Source organism: Heliangelus exortis, chromosome 12 (genome assembly GCF_036169615.1).
Source record: "Heliangelus exortis chromosome 12, bHelExo1.hap1, whole genome shotgun sequence".
Lineage (NCBI taxonomy): Eukaryota > Metazoa > Chordata > Aves > Apodiformes > Trochilidae > Heliangelus > Heliangelus exortis.
Window position 1 is genome coordinate 8,137,152 of NC_092433.1, and position 18,204 is coordinate 8,155,355.

The following is an 18,204-nucleotide window of genomic DNA, read 5'->3' on the forward strand; positions in this document are numbered from 1 at the left end:
TTTTTTTAGAAAAGTATCACAGGAAATACAACAAACAGTGATAAAACATTTTCTGATTCAGAACAATAGAAATGCATTAAAGATTTAACACGGGTAGCTATTTGGCAATACTGAAGAGAAACTGAGTTATATCAAGGTTTGAGTTGAACCTTATGTTTAAACTCTGAAGCACAGTAATTAAAGCTTTGCCTGTAGCAAGTAATTCACTTGAGGTTAAAATAGTACATGCATAGAGGGAAGCCCTGATTTGGGTTTAGCATGTTTTACACAGTTCATACATTTGACCTACAAAAAGCTAACAGTCCTACCTTTAAATCCAGTTCCCAATTAAAAACACAATTTGAAAAGCTTTAGGAGACCTGTGGGGCCTCTTTTACAGAAGTTTCTGGTCCCATCCCCCAATGAACAAATTAAAAAATATTACCTAGTCCCCTGTTGATCCTCCAGGCTGACACTCTGTTTTCATTAATACATCATTAGGGTAATGACATTGTGCTGATATTTTCCTCCAAGCACAGGAGAAACCATCAGAAGCAACAAAGTTCTATGCCTTTGCAAACTTCTTTATAAGGAAAACTTGTAAGAAAGGATTATAAAAACAATGACCTTGTACTTTTCCGTTTCTAATTGTCTTATATCCTACCTTTCTGAACACAACTTTGTTTTGCTTTGCATGAGAAGAACGCGTGGAAATGAAATCAGATAACATCCCATAGGTTGAGGCCACATTCACTTAGATGTTATATAAACCATCATAGCAACCTGAGGACTTTATCCATTTAGAATTCATTTGGAATAAAGGTAATTATTTTATTGCCATATTCTAAAATAAAACTTAGAACCTTATTATATTTTTTTCAGGCAATCAACTGTTACCTAATAGATAACAATGGATTTATTTTAGTATCTGAAGACTATGGACAAGTAAGTAAAAGATTTTTTTTATTCAATCTTCTCCTGTAACATGTTAATATAAAATTGCTTGTTTATTACATAGGCCGCTATCTTAAAATGTTAAGGAATTAGAAAAATAAAATTTAAAAATTCTTTCAACAGAGAATGTAAGTTGTTTTTCACAAGAGCTCAGCTGTGTCTCCCACTGGAACAAGGTCTGTTCTAAAACTCATAAATGTTCTCATAAAGGGCTTTTTTTGCTGCAGAAGTGCCTGTCTTCTGTAAGACATTTTTACCTCTAGGAAAAAAAAAAACAAAACAGATTCTATGTGGCATTTCTGCCACATGGAAAGGTTGAGGAGAGAGGACACAGGGGACACAGAGCTTTTACACTCAAACTTGAGATAATGAAATTTTACACAGATGTTAGCTGAGGAATTTGTTTTCTGAACTAGATAACAGTCATTGCAGGATTAAAACTGAGCACACAGCATCACAACAGAGAGGACAAGGATCATGATCAATGAGTGGATCATTCAAAACTTTAATTTGCTTTATCTTCATGGGAGTGGAGTTACTTTTCAATAATCACTCGGTCCTGCAAACCTATTATTTTAGGAAGATATTTTTCCTTTGGTGGGTTACTTGGTACAAGCCATTACATATTCCCATGAAGAATATAGTGTAGTAAACTTGAACCATGCTAGAAATGTGTTATGACCTAGTTTTTTAGTCCTTATGGATCTAAGCCTAAGGTGGACAGTGAAGTTGTCTCTGTATTTATATAACACTGTAGTAAGATGATGCTGATTATGTGTGTGCTTAGTTTTATATGTGTGTGTAGGTATGGATACACTCTGTATTTATTATGGATAGAGAAAGAGTAGGGGGGTGGGCTGGTGCATTACCAGTTACTCACCTGTCTGGGGTTGCTTCAGCACATTTTCTGTGGACTTTCCAAAAATGACCTGAATTCCTCTAAGAATCTTGTTTGGAGGCAGTGTCATTCTTCATCTGAATTGTAACTAAATCCTAATGTCTTAAAATGGTTATAATATTAAAAAATAATTATAAACATAATGATAATCTGGCTTGGGGGGGGAAATAGCATTTTAAAATTGAGCTTTTCTGTCACTGAAATGTGTTCATAAGACTGAACCCCACAGCTTAACAAATCAGGTTTATTACTGTCTAAGGTTATACTTGTAATTTCTGGTTTGGGCTTTTTGACATTGACTCTCCAATGGTTAGGATAATCTTTCTTCATCAGCCAGCTGGGGCTACCGAAGCTGGTGTTTTTAGTCATTTTAGCTACAAATGTTCTCATTTGTAGGAGACTTTACACACCCGCATCTTTGGAAAATGTTCCAAGTTTCCCCTGAGTAAAAAAAATGAAACCAAAACAAAAACAAAATGGCAATATTTACCTATTTGCCTTTTGGGTGGAGGAATGCCTTTTTTTTTTTTTTGTCTAGGGCTGTAACTTTCTGCCTGTGAACTCCCAAGTGCATACTTGAGGTCAGCTAAGTTCCATGTAATGGAATTGGGGTTTAGTTCATACAAACCCTATGGAATCTATGCAATTTGAGAGCATAGTGCCCTTTCCCCCCCATAAATTGTGGGATTTCTCCCTTTAAACAATGCAGGGAACATACCCAATCCTTCTGGGGGCTGAGGCTCCCAGAAAAAAATGTCTTTGTAAACTAGAAAAATGCTGTACATGCAAGATTTTCCACTATCATCTGAATGGCTGCAGACGGTGGAGTCACTTCCATATTACACACCAAATTCATAACCTGAATGTTTGTTTTCTCAACAGAGATTTATTTTTATTAGTCCACATCTACTGAACAAGGACAAAATGAGTAATTCATCAGGCTGAGTGGTTTTAAGTATGAAATGACTCTGAATGGAGTTAAAATTTATAGGATTGATGAAATGTACTGTTCCAGCTCCTTAAAGAGGTCATGCAGGAATTATAAACAATGCTTTTTAATGACTGTTTATGAAATCCTCTCACAACCTGTTTATATATATTCTGAGTAACATTTTAATCACAAGGTTTCTGATCAGATTAGTGTGTTTTCTTTACAAGCTTTAGGTTTGGATGGCTTTTATTTCTGATATTAGATGTTATATAATATACCTTAATATATTGTTTAAGCTCTCACATCTGCTCAAGGGTAATAATGTTATCCCTATAACTTGCCACGACTTTGAAGTCCTCTTCAGTTTTTATGTAGCACTAGTCTGAAAACTTATTTATGTAATTGTCAAATCACTCTTGTCAGCTCCTAGGATATGCCAGTTCCATTGCATCCACTGCTGTTTTGCATTTATCTACATTTCCCTTAATTTCTTGCCTTTCCCCCCTGCAGACTGGTAACTTTTTTGGGGAGGTTGAAGGGGCTGTGATGAACAAGTTGCTAACAATGGGCTCCTTTAAGAGGTAAGAATTAACTCACCTTTCTTAAAAAAAAATGTCATAACAACAAAATGTGTTAAACCAAATCTGAAAACATATAAAAGAAAGCCAAGATGGGCAGTGTGGCTGGATTCTCATTTATACTCCTTTTCCATATGGCATGAGTGTAGCATTGAATGTCAAGAGCATTGGAGACAGCCTGCAGTGAGTTTTATGTTGAAAGAACAGGTTATTTGACTTGATACTAGAACTGTATGTCTCTCCTCTTCCCACTGTGCTCCCTGTGCCCACTGTGGCACAGGGACTGGGCCATATCTACTGCTCAACAGCTTTAAATTGCTCTAAAGAAAATAATTGATGCGACAACAAACATTTTGATCTTTAAAAAGTTAGAAATTGCTCAGGGTAGGCAGTGCAAAATGCCCTTCCTGCTGTTAAAGGTGTTCTGCCAGTAATTTTCATTCACATGGTAACTCACTTTTGAACATTGTTGTGACTACTGATCTGGTATTACTGTCATGATGACAATAGAAACTAATAGTCATGTTTTGTGTTGTTCCTTGAAAGAAATTATACATCTTGGAGAAGCAAGAGAGAATATTTCCCTTTAAGCTGGAATCATCATGGCTTTAACATGGTCTAGGAACCATTCCTTACCCCATTGTCTTCTGACTGCATGAGAGAAGTGCTGACAATATATATTACACTTTTCCCTTTTATTTTCCTGTGTATTACTAGTATTAAAAAAAGACTCATTGCTGATCCCAACAACCACTGAGCTGAGTTGTTACATGAGAAGGTTTGTGCATAGGCTTTCAAGACATTTGGTTTGTGTGCTTCCTCAGTAAATCAGCTCTCTTAAAGGCAGAAAGCTTTCCCTGCTGCCTCTGCACATTCTGACTGAATACCACTCCTAGTAAATGACTGACCTGAAATGGAAAGATCTAGCACTCACTGAATCATCCCAACCCAAATTTTCTGAGGGTGGGAACCTTTTTTGTGTTTAGCACTACATTCTTAGCATATGCTGTAAAAGGAAGTCAAGTAGTATGTATTTATAAACTGGGTTCTACAATGAAAATATCTCTTTACATAAGAGATGAAGCATTTTATTTAATGCAGACAAACTGAGTCAAAATCAAGAGATGATGCTTTAATTAGTCCCATTTTTTTTTTTTTTTTTTTTGTCCTGCCTAGCAAAGCATTTCAAATTAAGTACCTGTGGAACACTTGATGGTGGTAGGCACCACCACTGAGAAAACAAAGACTGCATGGCTCAAGTATTTCATTTAAACTGCAGTGGGTGCCAACTTGGTGTGGATCTTTGGGGTAGGATTTTGCCTGGTCTTGAGCTCTAAGGGAGTTACAGATAATGAAGCCTCTAGCTGGGTGTGACTGAGCTGCACACTGAAGAAATTGTGAAAAAAAAATTATACAAAATAAAATGATTATTTAAACATGATAAACTGGCCATGGACAATAAATTAAAAATGGGAGAGAGTCAAAGTGGGATAATTGCACTAAATGAGCCACCTGCTTTTCCTGCTGTGCAGCAGGTTGCTCTGTGCAACAACAAAAAAAACCCAAACTGTCTTTGAGCTGTGCTACATGAATCCTTTAAGAGAAATTATTCCAGCAGTATGAAGAATAAATCTTTGCTGGCTCTCTTGAAAAATAGTAAGACATGTTTACCTTATTTTTAAAATTAATGATTTGTTTAGTGTTATTTTTTGCTTTTCCAAAATTTATTTTGTATGGAATACAAGCAAAAAACAAACAAACAAAAAAAAAGCACTGGATAACGCAGTGGCAAAATCCATTACATGTACTGTTTCCCTGAGAGCACAGCATAGATATTACATGCATTATACTTGTCATTTCTGCTCCTACTATGCAGAGAGAATCAGAGAGCAAGCTCTGTTCTTTACCCTTTTATTGTGATAGTGTCCAGAGTCATCCTTTCTTGAAAATTGTTTCTTATATGGCATTTACTATCCAGCAGGTGAATTAAATAGCTTTGCCCTGTTTGATCTGATCTTGCTCCATTTAGTTCAGTAGTTTAGTTTAGAGGTAGAAGTCTCTACCATGCCTGATCTTCCCTGGAGAGGAGTTTACTGACACCCCTGGCAGTGTGGGGTTGGGAGTCCTTTCTTCCTTTTGTACCACTCATCTGAGGGGCAGAGCAGATCCCTGCTCCCACCTGGCTGATTCACAGCAGCTTTCAGGCTCTCTGGCCACAAAAGGAATGAAATAACCCTTTGTGCATTCCCTCAGCGACCACTAATTTGGAGGGATAGAGGAGTGCTTTTTAGAATTTAGCTGGAAGTGTTAAACAAAAGGGGGTTGTTTGCTGCTGACTATATTTCTTTTCAACCTGCAGCAGGATGAAATTCAATTTTTATGTTTGCTGTTTATTTTTTTAAAGTGATCTTAAATACCTCCTTCCCGCCTCAATTTCTTTAAACTCAGTACTTCTTTTGAATAAAGTGTACGTATGTATATATTTATATTTTCTTAGTTTATGGGTTTTATATTTAGGGAGAAAAATTATATCGGTTCCTCCACAGCAACGTGACATGTTCTATGATTTCATTGAGCAAAATGATGTTTATCTTCTACCCTGAATATTGGATACGGTTAAATAATTTAAATATAATTTAAATTTATTATTAAATAACTTAGGATGTGCTTACGGACAAGTATCTCCTTCACGTAATGTGGAAAAAAGCTTCTTTATAGTTTTCTCTGTACTCATTTGCATAAAAAGAGTGAAAAAATAGATTCAACTGCTCAGAGCATGAAAATGTAAAACCCCACATTAATATAATAAGGGCTATTGAAGCGATGAGATCCCCAAAAAATGAATAAATCTGTAAGAGAAGATTACATATCTCTTGACTTCAAAACACTTTAATCCTTTCCAATAGAAGGAAACCTAACCAATTCTTTAAGACAAATGTGGAAGCAGCATCATTTCCTTTTACAGGTTTTCTTTTCACCAGGCATCCTCTGGGCTTCAGAAGAAGAATCTATGCTTTGGTATTTAACCACGTTGTCAGGATATGTGAAGGAAATGGTGCCCCTTCGTGAATTCCATCTTTCCGAGATCTTAACCATCTTTCTAATAACTTCTTGTTGCCTTCAGAGAGTCTCTTGTTTCTGTTGTTCTTGCTCTGTTCTTTATCTTTACTCACACACTGCTTAGTGACCACCACTACTCTACGTGCCCTTGCAGCATGGTGCAGTCTAAATCCTTCACCTGTGAGGGAATAAATCCATGCCCATAGGGGCAGACTTCCATCTCTCTGGCTTGATGTGCTTTATAAGCAAAATCTAACAAGTTTTGCCTCCAGGTTATGATAGGAAAACACAGAATTCTTTAAAAGCTGCTTGCAAAGAGCAGAAGATTCTTTAAGCCAAATAAAGAGAACAGTAAGTAGATGCTCACCAACTAGATACTGATTTCCACCAGGGCAGCAAAGTCTCCAAATGAAGGAAATTTTTCTCTTTACTCTAGACCACTCTTTCTTATTTAAGCAGTCATTTAATAGGATCTTCTTGAAGTTTTAATTAAGGCATTAAATGGACACATAAATTTAAAAATACTGTTTAAATTCTTGTGGATTTTCAGCATCATTATTTGACCTTCTATTAATTTGGCAATGTTTCTGAATTAATATCCTTTGGAGAAGGTCTGTGATAGACTCAAGGAATAATTCAAATTAGAGTTGTGGATTTGGTATTGAAAAAATTGAACTGTGATGCAGCAGTTGTACAATGTGGCAGTTCTTTTTTCAAAATTTCCCTGTCTTTAGTGATGTTTTTTAGTAAAAGAAAAAGTAAGCTCAAAATGTACTCTTAAGTTTCTGGCATAAATACCACAAAAAAAAAAAAAAAAAAAAAAAAAAAAAAAAAAAAAAAAAAAGCCAGATAGGTGAATAGGTGTTTTTTTATGGGTGTGCAGAAGACACTGGAAAATAAGCAGACTATTTCCAGTGATCTTCTAGTTCCTAGTAGCCAGCATGTGCACTGCAGAGCATGTATGAGGCATGCACCCCTGATCCTCAAGTTCCAAATCAATAATATGTAATTGTACTGCTCTGAAGAAAGCTGTTCCATTCTCAGCAAAGAAATAGCTACCAGAAAGGCAACAATATAACAGACTGGCTAGTACGGGTTTACAAGTAGGTACAGAAGAACCAAATAATATCTGTCACTTCTTTCCTGTCATTACCGACAAGATGAGCCTTGTTCTGTTGGGTTTTTTTCTTGCATTTACCAGATGTATATCTGGTACCTATGCTTTGAAACTCCCACATTGCTGTGTGGTGTGTTTTCTGCTGATATTTTGTCCATGTGACATCCAAAATGAATGTCTTAAAACTGAGTTTGAGCATAGTTAGAGTTTCTATTTCTGCAAATATTACCCTAATTTCATGCAGTGTATTAGTATATGGGAATCATTTTACCCACTTAAGGAGAAACCCAGACATGTGTGCTTTGTAAATGAGTTTTCATTCTGCATACTGGAAATAGAGGTTGAGTTGTAGCTTTTATACATTATGCTTTTGAGCACCTTGGCAATTCTAAACAGCTGAAGAATAAAAGTAAAAGTATGTGATGACAAGTTAGTCTTGTCAGAATGCTGTAATTTCTTTTTATGCTTTTCCTTGATTTTCTTGGTGGTGAAAGGTATTGGTCTGACATCTTCTGGGCACTAAATATTTGTCTGTTGATGAAGATGCAAGAGGCAGAGCAGCAATAGTACAGGATTCCTTAGTGTCCCACAAGGACTTTCTCTAGTCCTTAGTCACTAGTTTGCTCTTCATACCATCCAACACTGTCTCTCCTTCCCCTCTTTGCAAAAACTCCAGGTGGGCTGCATAACTTGTTAATGAACTGAGTATCAGTTAATAAACATTGTTCTTCTGTTGTTACCACCACTATTTTTCACGTGGAGTACTGAGTAAAGTGCAGTGTCAATAATTAGGGCTTCCTGTAATACTGGATTTCTCTGCTTGGGTTTTTTGAGTACTTTCTTTTTTTTATTTTTTTTTTATTATTATTTTTTGTGATAGACTTGGCATTTATTTCCACGGTAAGAAGCTTATTATTCCTGCATGTTATATGAAAACTCCCAAATGGTGAACTAATGACAAAATGTTTCAAATTCTATGTATTGAAAATCTTTCAGCTGTTGTAATTCTATAATTGTCAGTGATTGTACACTATCAAACTTCTGCTGAAAATTTAGCTGAAAGCAATACAGCACATTTTTCATGTAGCATGTGCTGCTGGTAGTTCTTGGAATTTAATTTTCTTGAACCAGATTCTTACTCAGTTGTAAGTACATTTCAGAGTACAAGATTGGAATTTACTATGTCAGGAAATTGGCAATAAAGTTTTTCACTAAAATGTATTTGGCCCCTGAAGTTACATGCAATGGAGCTGCACATTTAGGTTTTGCTAAGTTATTTTCCATTAGTTAAAGGTGGTTGCACATATTCTGCATTTGTCCTAAAAATGATGCTGCAAAGAATAGCTCTGCAAACTGCAGTGACCAGTTGTGGAAATATGGGGAGTTAGCAGCATGATGATGTCAGAGGCTGAAGTATGTTATTGGGAACAACAGCATCTCTCCTGTGAGATGCTGTAATACATAACATGGTCTTGGGCATCTGGATAGACTTAAGATTAGATCATGGGAAGCAGGCATGTAGTTGCTTGAGCAGGATACAGTTAGCTGCAAACAGTTATTTAAAACTGAAATGCAATCATTTCAAAAGGGTAATCTGGAAGCCTTTCTTTCTGCAGCAGGGAGTTACATCTCTGAGTGAGAAGAAAGCTTATTTTCTAAAATCCCAGATTTACAAAGCATAAAGACAAAACTGAATGCTAGGCTACTTGTAACACTAGGTATTGGATGAAGCAGGAAGGGACCGTTTTAGCCATATAAAGTTCCTTCACTACTCTGCAGAGAGCATATTAATATCTCTAAGCTGCCCTTGTCTGCACAAGGAGGTCCAAGTGGACACTCAACGCAGTCCTTGGATCCAGAGGAATAAAATAGTCAAGCCAAGCAAGACTGGAAAAGCTGAGCTGTAGAGATTACTTTACAGGGGATGGATTCTGACCATGGGGGGAAATTAAAGGCAAAAAAGAAAAAAAAAAAAAGAAAAGCTAGGGAAAGTGGTGTATTACTGCATGCCACACAGGCAGCACAGCTTACACCATGTACTGCTCTGTTTGTCTTGGCAGATCTGTGTGCGCGGATCTGGCTGTGGGCGTCATTCTGCCAAAGATGGTCAGTGTTCAATTTACACCCATGTTTAGGTCTCTAGTTATGCGTTTGTCTACCATGTGCCTCTCTCTGCCAGTCCACAAAACAATGGCTTCCTAGCCATTTCTATTCTGAATATAAGATAAAATTACTAATGTAAGCAGTATGACCATGCACTAAATGTTTAGTTGAAGCTGCGAGATCCAACGTATTAGATGCATTTGCTTGTAAGCAAAAAAGAAAACACAGGCATAATAAAGAAGCTTTTAGTGATGGTTGCTGTCACAAAATTAGATCAGAAAAATTATATACAGTTTCTACCACAATGGATTACAACATTATGTTGGTACGGGTTGCAACGTTTCATGGCATGCAGTGCAGAATGCCTTAAGGTGATGCTGAATGCATTTCATGACCTGTTTTTGGCAGATTCTGGGACATCCTTTCCGTAGCTGAATTTGTGTGCTCTCCTTTCCTCTTCACTTAGGAGCAATGCACACATTGCAAAATGTTGAAGTCCCATCTCATACATCTATAAACCATCTATGTCCAATTGTGTTCCTTGTCTCTCTGATGATGCAAAAGTCAAATGGATATGTACAAATAATAATAGTAACCTATAAATATTCACACTTGTTGCAACTTATCAGCTAAAGATTCTTTACATCTGCTATGGATGCTAATCTCTTTTTATGTGGATGGATAAAGTTAATTAATTGTTCTATGGACAGACAGATTTAGAGAAAAAAATCACAATTCCATATACTATCTCTGAGTTCTGGATTTTACATTTAGATCTCTGAAGTGTATCAATGATGAGCAAACTGACAAGCAGCAATTTCCTTGTTTACTATGCATCTGAGGAGGCTTCTAGTGTATGTTGGTTACAGAAAGTACCTGACATGGAATGTTTTGCCCTTATGAAAAGAAGCAAAATTAAACCCATCCTGCTTCAATTCTCTGTACTGTGAATACACTGAAATTTCATATCTCTCTTTGGAAGAAACACCGTATTTTTACAGATTAGTTGTGCCCTAGGAACTGTAGGAGCATCTTTTTTTCTTCACTGGAGCTCAGGAGTGGTCTGTTGTGAGAAGCTCCTCAAATGCATAGGTTCTTTCACTTTCTGGGGCTAAATGTTCCGATCTCAGTCCAGAACCAATTGTTTAAGCATCATGTTGAATGTGTATTCTGCTCATCCTCACATTGTTTATATCATTATGTGTTACACTGTATGTGTATCTTCCTGGTTTCTCCCAGTTACACTTTTGCTTTGTTCTGTAGGAGCAAATCCTTACAAAGTTTTCAGTGTTTCTTACCTTTGTTCTCCTTCATGTAACCTGTATTTTATACTGACCCCTTTCCCTCTTTTTCCTGCTGCTGTTTTACAATTTTTATTTTTCCGTCTGCTTTGTAAGAAGACTGTTCCATATCATCATTTTTATTCCACTGTGTTTTCTTCTTTTAGTCAAGCAGTTTTCTGTTCTTCTCTGTAGAATTACACTTTATGACTACCAGGCCATGTGTAGAACAAACAAAGAGAGTAGCGACAGTGCCTATAGCTTACTGAACGTAAGTATAGTAAATTTTCTGAGCACCTTTCCATGCAATCATCAAAGAAAATTGTTGCAATATCTCATGGCCATTGTAAGTCCATTATTTTGATTTGGAATGCTCTCAGCTCCTGAGTTTATTCTAGTCTGTACAAAGAAATGGTTCATTATAAACAAGTGCAAAGTGTTAAGCACTTCTAAGTTCAAGCACATTCACAATCATTTTAATGCTGGGCTACTGTTTCTGGGGTTATGTCAGGCTGTTCCTTGCACCACACAAATCCTCCTCCCTAGCAGTAGATTGCTTCATTTGGGGGACTGGAATCACATGTGCCTTTTCTGTGTGTAAACACAGACATTCATGCAGATATGTACTTCAAATTAAAAGTTCACTGACAACGCACACAAGTCAGTGATTTTTTTTTTTCCCTAAGAGTTTAAAGATGATGGTTTTTAAAGAAAAATTTTAGTGCCCAGGGACCATTGTCATGCAGTCAGATCTGAATACAAACTCTGTCCCTCTGCAAGGCATGATTAGAGTCAGGTTTTCTGGTTAGGAATGAAAATAAAAAAGATATCCTGCAGGGCTGAGATTTTGTTCTCTTTTCATCTCTAAGAAAGACTTGTAGCTTTTTTTATCTTTCTGTATAAGACAGTCCTTAACAGGTGTAAATCTTTGCTGCCTTGGGTATTCTGCATTCTGCTGGCTTGGCACTTCAGCCTTTCATGCCACTGACTGATCCTAGTCCCTGGCTCTGAGAGTAATCAGCCCTGTGCAGAAATACTCTCTATGGCCCCTGAAAATTATAAATGGCCACTTTTGTGAAAAATAATTCTGCTCCTGGATGGTTGAACATGATTTTAGATATCTGAGTAATTTTCTTAAAGTCAGTGTGACTTCTTACATGTGCTAAAATACTCTTGGTATGGAATCTAAGAAGGCTGAAAATTTTTATGTGACTGTGAGACACCAACACAAATGAGTAAGACAAGAATAGATTCCTACCCAAATTTCTGGAAATTTACTTTTTTTCCTGAGATTATTTCATAAAAGAATAATCCTATCGATTCGCTTTTCAAATAGAAAGCATTCAAAATGTAGTAGAAGGATTTCCATAGTATTAGCTGTGTTTATGATCCAGAAAAACAGAGGGAGAAGGGAACAATCTGAAAATCTACTTAAAGTTCTTACAACTGGGCCTTTAATATGACACAGCTAACTTCATTTTGTAAATTCAAACTTCAGAAGCTTTTACTACCCTAATTAGACTGAGCTAGTGAATAAAGTTTTATATTATAGAGGGGCAAATCTGTGAATTGAAGCCTAAAACCCCCTCATTTTAGCTACCAGAGCTGTTTCTCCAGCAATAGCCTGGGAAATAGGAACCCCTAGAGGTTAAATATTTAAGAATCATTTGCAGGACTTTCCTTTTGCAGCTGATAATATGGGTATATCATCAACCACATTAAAAGGAAACTTCACATTTTAATGTCCAATATAATAATATTTGCTTCTTCATAAGAAAGTTGCAGTTCTTTTTCTCATGCTACTCATGTGTTTCAAACATTCTGTAACATTCTCTTTACATGAAGAATTCAGTTAAGATATAAATCCTGCATGTTTTGCCTTTTTATTAAATGAGTTGCTTCTCTTCAGCCTTATAATGCCTTCTTTGCTGCAGTAAAATGGATTATGACTGAGCTCGTCTTGTAAGTAAATTTTATCAAGAACTTAATGAATAATTTTATTAAGAAATGATCACTTGTACTTCTTAACACTTAATGAATATTTGTACTTTTTGCCTTTTACATACATTGGTGTTGCTTCTACTTTATGATTTTAAATACAGTAATATTTTTTTTCTTCTTTCCAGTTTTGCATTGTTAAAAAATCTGTGAAAATTTTATCAGTGTGGATGCATAGTTGCACTTTTTATGTTATTCGTGGTCTTCGCTTCTATCTTGATGTGTTTGCTTTGCAAGTCTAGCAGATCAAAATATGCAAACCAAATTTATTATCATGGTTACTGTTAAGTTTTAAAGTAATGCTCCTTGTAGTGCTGCTTGGGTGGGCTGCTACCTATATAGCAGACTGTTAGAGTGGCTCAGTCACTTGAAGAATTTCTGTAAGATGGACCTTTTAATGAATATGCCAGCTAAAATGTATTCTGAATGTTGCTGAATTTTTTCACCTGATCTGATTCTTCTAACTTTTTAAGCTAATACACAAGGAGCATTGCCTTTAAAACAGACTGCCTAAGAAATAACACAGAAATATCATATGGAGAAGAGAGCGCCTTAAAATGTAGTGTATATTTTTAACTATATATTTTTTATTATTGTTATCATCAGAGAGCAGAGTTGCACATGTAAATGAATTTCTTCTTTATTAAAATAGAACTGATTTTTTTTCTTGTAGTAATTTTGTTTTAATTGTGAATTATATGAGTTTGATCAAAGTTGGAGTGAGTTAAGGAGAATAAATCACATAGTTAATACCAGAGTAAATATCAGGGAAACAATTTTAAAATGAGACTTTGATGCTACAGAAATTTCCAGAAGCTTCCTGTGTTTACAAGTATTGCAGTTTCATGTGCATATGATAAACTAAATGTTGGTTTCACATTCTTTACTCTTGCCATAACTGATAGACCAACATATTTAAGCCCATTCTTCAAAGTAAATTGCAGTATATTTTGGTGGGAAAATTCTCGACATCTAGTTAGTGTTGATTAGACACTGGTTAGTTAACCTTTTTTGTTCCTAGAAATAAATTAGGTTTATTGCTGTAGTTCAAAAATTCATATAAGAAAGAATTTCATATGTACTCCTGTACTGTAGCAAGGACAGTTATAATCCTATGGCATTTTCCTAGGGAGCTAAAATACCCTGAATAATGAAGAAAATTTCAATAATGTTCAGCAGTAAAAATACTGTATACTGGCATGCATTGAGAATTGTAATGGATACTTCAAATCAGATCAATAATTTAAAATTAATAATATAAAAGATATTGTTTGTTGGTGTTGTTAAATTAATAATAAACTCTCAGAGATAAGATACAACCTTATGAAAATATAGGAATAGCAGTATTTTGTAATGCCAGAGTTAGTAACATGAATTGCAGTTCTTTTAGCTTTTATTTAAAATAGGATAATGGTGTGGAGCTACTACCAGTTTAGTATTTTGAAAAAATTCTTTAGGATAATATGGAAACTAATTTCTTTAGGTTCCTTGTGGAATTTAATCTATGCAGTTGGTGGCACTCTGATCTGACAGCAAAAGGTAAGTTTGATATTTTTTTTTCCTGGCCATAATGGCCAAAATAGCTAGATTAAATTGGATTTTTGAAATTTATATGAGTGTAATATGATTTAAATAAAATATTAGATGTCTGATAACAACAGTTTTTCTCCCATGCCATCATCATCTTTTTTGTTAATGCTTCCCAAAACACAAGATAATTAAGACCTTCTGTGAACAAACACAAAGTGGTTGTGTGTATTCTAGGAATACAGTACACTACTATAATGAAAAAGTTTAAAATAGATAATCATGAAATGTTTTTTAAAAACATTTCCCAGTTCCAAAACAGTGAATAAAGCGATTACACTAGACTTTTTCTGCTTATACTAAACTTTTTCTAGGGCTGCTGTATTATGTAGAGGGTTATTGTGATGAAAAATGCCATTTCAACAAAGTCCACAGGAACATGGTCAGCTCAATCTAATTTCATGTGAACATAATTTTTAAGGCTTAAGATAGTAAATTTTATGTTTCCATTTTTATGCAAGGCTGGTTAAAACTGTATTTTGTTTTATCATGCCATTCAAAATACATATTTTAAAGTAATAAAATCTAGATGAATTAAAATTAGTTCATTCAAAATAATTTTTTTTAAATATAGAAGCTTCATTTGAAATAATACTGAAACTTCAACAGTTCCTGTTAGAATTTAAAAGTTTTAATTTCAGCTGTCAGAGTTTAGCAGAGTTTTTATGGCATTTCAGAGGGCTCATTTACAAGAGTGATGCTCTTCAATGAGCTATTATCCTGCATGCCTTTTAATGGTACAATGATTTAAACTGCATTCTTCAGCTACATATTTGCTGTTTTTCTTAGTGAAAGGGGATAAAATTGTTACTTTAGGCTTCAGTTTGTATTTGCATTGCCTGGATACTGGGCTGTCTGTACGCCAAAATAATATCCTGTCTGAAGTATAGATATTGGGAAAATGGAACATAATGATGTCCTGGAATATTCCAGTATCCTCTGTAGTAACACGATGCTGGAGCTCTTCTAGCAGAAAGATCTGTCCTGGAGCAACTGGAAAGTAGCAGTAATGGGACAGCACGTGTCAGGCTGCTGCCTAACGTGGTGTAAATGCTGTGCAGCAAGAAGGGGAGGCTGAGATAGGTGAAGATTTGAAAGATCCTTTAGAAAGTTTAGGGGCGTGAAATTAGAATAGGGTTCCCCATGCTGCTGTGTATACTGCATTGGAACACTGGTGACCATTCTTTTAGGTGAACCCAGTGTGGGTTGGATGCACACAGACAAAGAGAGCTTCATGAGAATCAACTGGATGCTATTTGCTTTTGGGGCTGCTTTGTGAACAGCAGTGCATGGAAAGGTCTTCTAAAAATCAAGACTAACTTTCCAGTGATCACCCCAGCTGTGGTGAAAAATCTCTTAGACTGATGGCTGTGAAGGACAGGAGGGGTTGCTGTGTTAGACCCAGAAAATGCAGAACTGTTCCTTACATCTGTACAGGAATGGCAGCTATGCCAATCTTAGTCCTTGGTGTATGCAGAACAGTGCAAAGCAGCCAGTGAAGGGAATGAGGAAATTTTTTGGATGTTTTTTCAAGTGTACTGTGCAAATATGCCTTAATATATCCTGACAGGAAACATTCAGTGACACTTGCATTGAATGTTAGGGAAAATATCCTTTAAAGACAGCATCCCTCTTCATCTCATGAAAATGAATGTCTGTTTTGTATTTCAAGCATGTGCTAACTACACAAGACAGATGTTAATAGCTTCCAACCTTTCTTTTCATAAAGGCAAAATTATCATTACAGCACTTTGACAGACAAGTGTGATTGAGGGGTTTTCATTTATGTTTTAGTTGAAAGTGGAGTTTTAACTACAAAATTTACTTGCTCCATTTCTTTTATGAGTGGGAGTATTGAAAATACCCCCTTGGGATGCTCACTGGAATGTCATTTTTATGGTATTGTTTGCTCAGTTCTAATTTGGGTAGGTTGCAATTGGTAGTTGTTTGGAAACCAGTAGTTGTTAATAAGGCAAAAGTAAGAGAGATTTCATTAGACAGAAGTCAGCAGAAGAGAAAAGCATGTGCTCTGGTGTGCTTTTCTGTAGGTGCTACCTTACCACCAAGAACTCTAATAACTATGACAGCACGCTACGAAATTAACACTAAGGAACTTGCACATGTTTTTACCTACCAATACTTAACAAAGTTAAAAAAAAAAAAAAAAAAAAAAAAAAAAGAGTTCCTCTAACAGGGAAATTGCTTCCTCTTTAAATTCTGACATTAATTAATAGAGCATCACATATGATGAAGATCCTAGAGAATCCCCACACACCTGCAAGTTTACCAAACCCTAGTATGACGAATACTTCTGCACCGGGTCTTGTAATCTCAATCATATTTGTAAATGAGAGAAAAGAAGTTGATGCTCTAACCCTTGGACAATCCCTTCTGGGATTCATATTCTGGAGTCTGATGAGGTGCTGGAAATCTGAGAGCCACAGATCTTTGGCAGTCTCCTTGTTACATAAGCCATATGTTGATGATACAAGTGAGGGTAGACCCAAAATACAGGTGATAAATTTCATTCATTCTTGGCAACAGATAAGGAGAACAGAAGAGAAAGAAAGAAGAAGAGATAGTCAGACAATCAAAAAAAAGAAAAAAAAGAAAAAGAGCACTAAATTGTTAAATATGTCACAACCATTGTGAAAACAGCAGAAAGAAGAAAACTTTTCTGACAAAGTCTGGTACCACCCTTGAGATCTGTGCATTTGGTGGAGTGTTTTTGAATTATATACAAATGAACAGTTTAGCACTGCACGTCCTAGTGCGTGATTGCAAATGCAGTTTTGGTCATTCCCATGGCACTGTGCAGTAGATACCCTCTGGCTCTGAAATAGATTATCTTGAATGGAAGATCTGTCAAGTCCAAGAGCCTGTTTAGTGTAATCTATTTTTGTCACACCTCGTCTTGTTTTCTCACTTAGCAATTAGTTTAAGATAGACTTAACATTTGTGCTGATGTGCAAGTGTATCTCTGTGTTAAGGAAGAATGAAGTGGTGGTGAGGAAAAGGAAAGGGAATGAAGGAGAGATACTGTCCCACAGATAGATCAATGTGAGAGCCAGAAGAGCTGCCTTCAGTTCCCAGCTTTACTGCTGTCCTGTAATTTGACCTTGAACCAATCACACTGTTTCCTGGGTCCTCAAATTCCCCATCTTTAAGATGTAAATAGTGACACTTTCTTTTCCCTTGCACTACAGATTAAAAGTGTTACAGAGTCTTAATTATTACTATTTTGGGAAGCAGATAACAAGTGTTGGTTCTGAGCAAAGTAACACTTCTGCCCCCAATGAACAGAGTTATTTTAACTGATGAAACTCTGCAAAGATTGCCAAGCTGTAAGCCAAAAATGTGTTTTGGCTTCAGTAAACTTTACCACAATTTAGGTAACAAATAAGTGTAAAACCTGATACGTAATAGTGATGCACAACATCACTGAAATAAGAGTGACAGTAAATCCATCTTGAATCTACAGAGAAAGAATAAAAACTTGTGCATAAATGTGAAGTAGGCTGGCAATGGCTAAACCATGAATAACTAGTTAAAGAGTTATGTCTTACAAAATTATATTTCATGGATAAACCTTTCTCCTCTTTTTTTTTTTTTTTTTTTTTTTTTTTTTTTTAATTTTAATAGTGTTATGCACTGCCTAGGAAATCTCACAGGGTGGCAGAAGCTGAGTAACATTTCCGTTCTCTCTGAGCTCTGTAATA

At 35.9% G+C, this 18,204-nt stretch overlaps 1 protein-coding gene across 2 annotated transcripts in view; it reads left to right on the top strand.

Annotated features, from left to right (window-relative positions):
- Positions 1 to 18,204, top strand: part of CACNA2D3 (calcium voltage-gated channel auxiliary subunit alpha2delta 3) — a 383,322-nt gene that overhangs the window by 347,478 nt on the left and 17,640 nt on the right. The window contains exons 29-34 of one of the 2 annotated variants that reach the window (XR_011728222.1): positions 862 to 924; positions 3,273 to 3,343; positions 9,578 to 9,623; positions 11,096 to 11,171; positions 12,810 to 12,862; positions 14,382 to 14,429. Coding sequence is in view for 1 of the 2 variants with exons in the window: in XM_071755835.1 (XP_071611936.1) it covers positions 862 to 924; positions 3,273 to 3,343; positions 11,096 to 11,171; positions 12,810 to 12,862; positions 14,382 to 14,437 (319 nt within the window). In the remaining variant the exon portion in view is untranslated. Of the gene's footprint in view, positions 1 to 861; positions 925 to 3,272; positions 3,344 to 9,577; positions 9,624 to 11,095; positions 11,172 to 12,809; positions 12,863 to 14,381; positions 14,438 to 18,204 lie in introns of those variants that run through there. The other variant, XM_071755835.1, reaches the window with a different exon arrangement.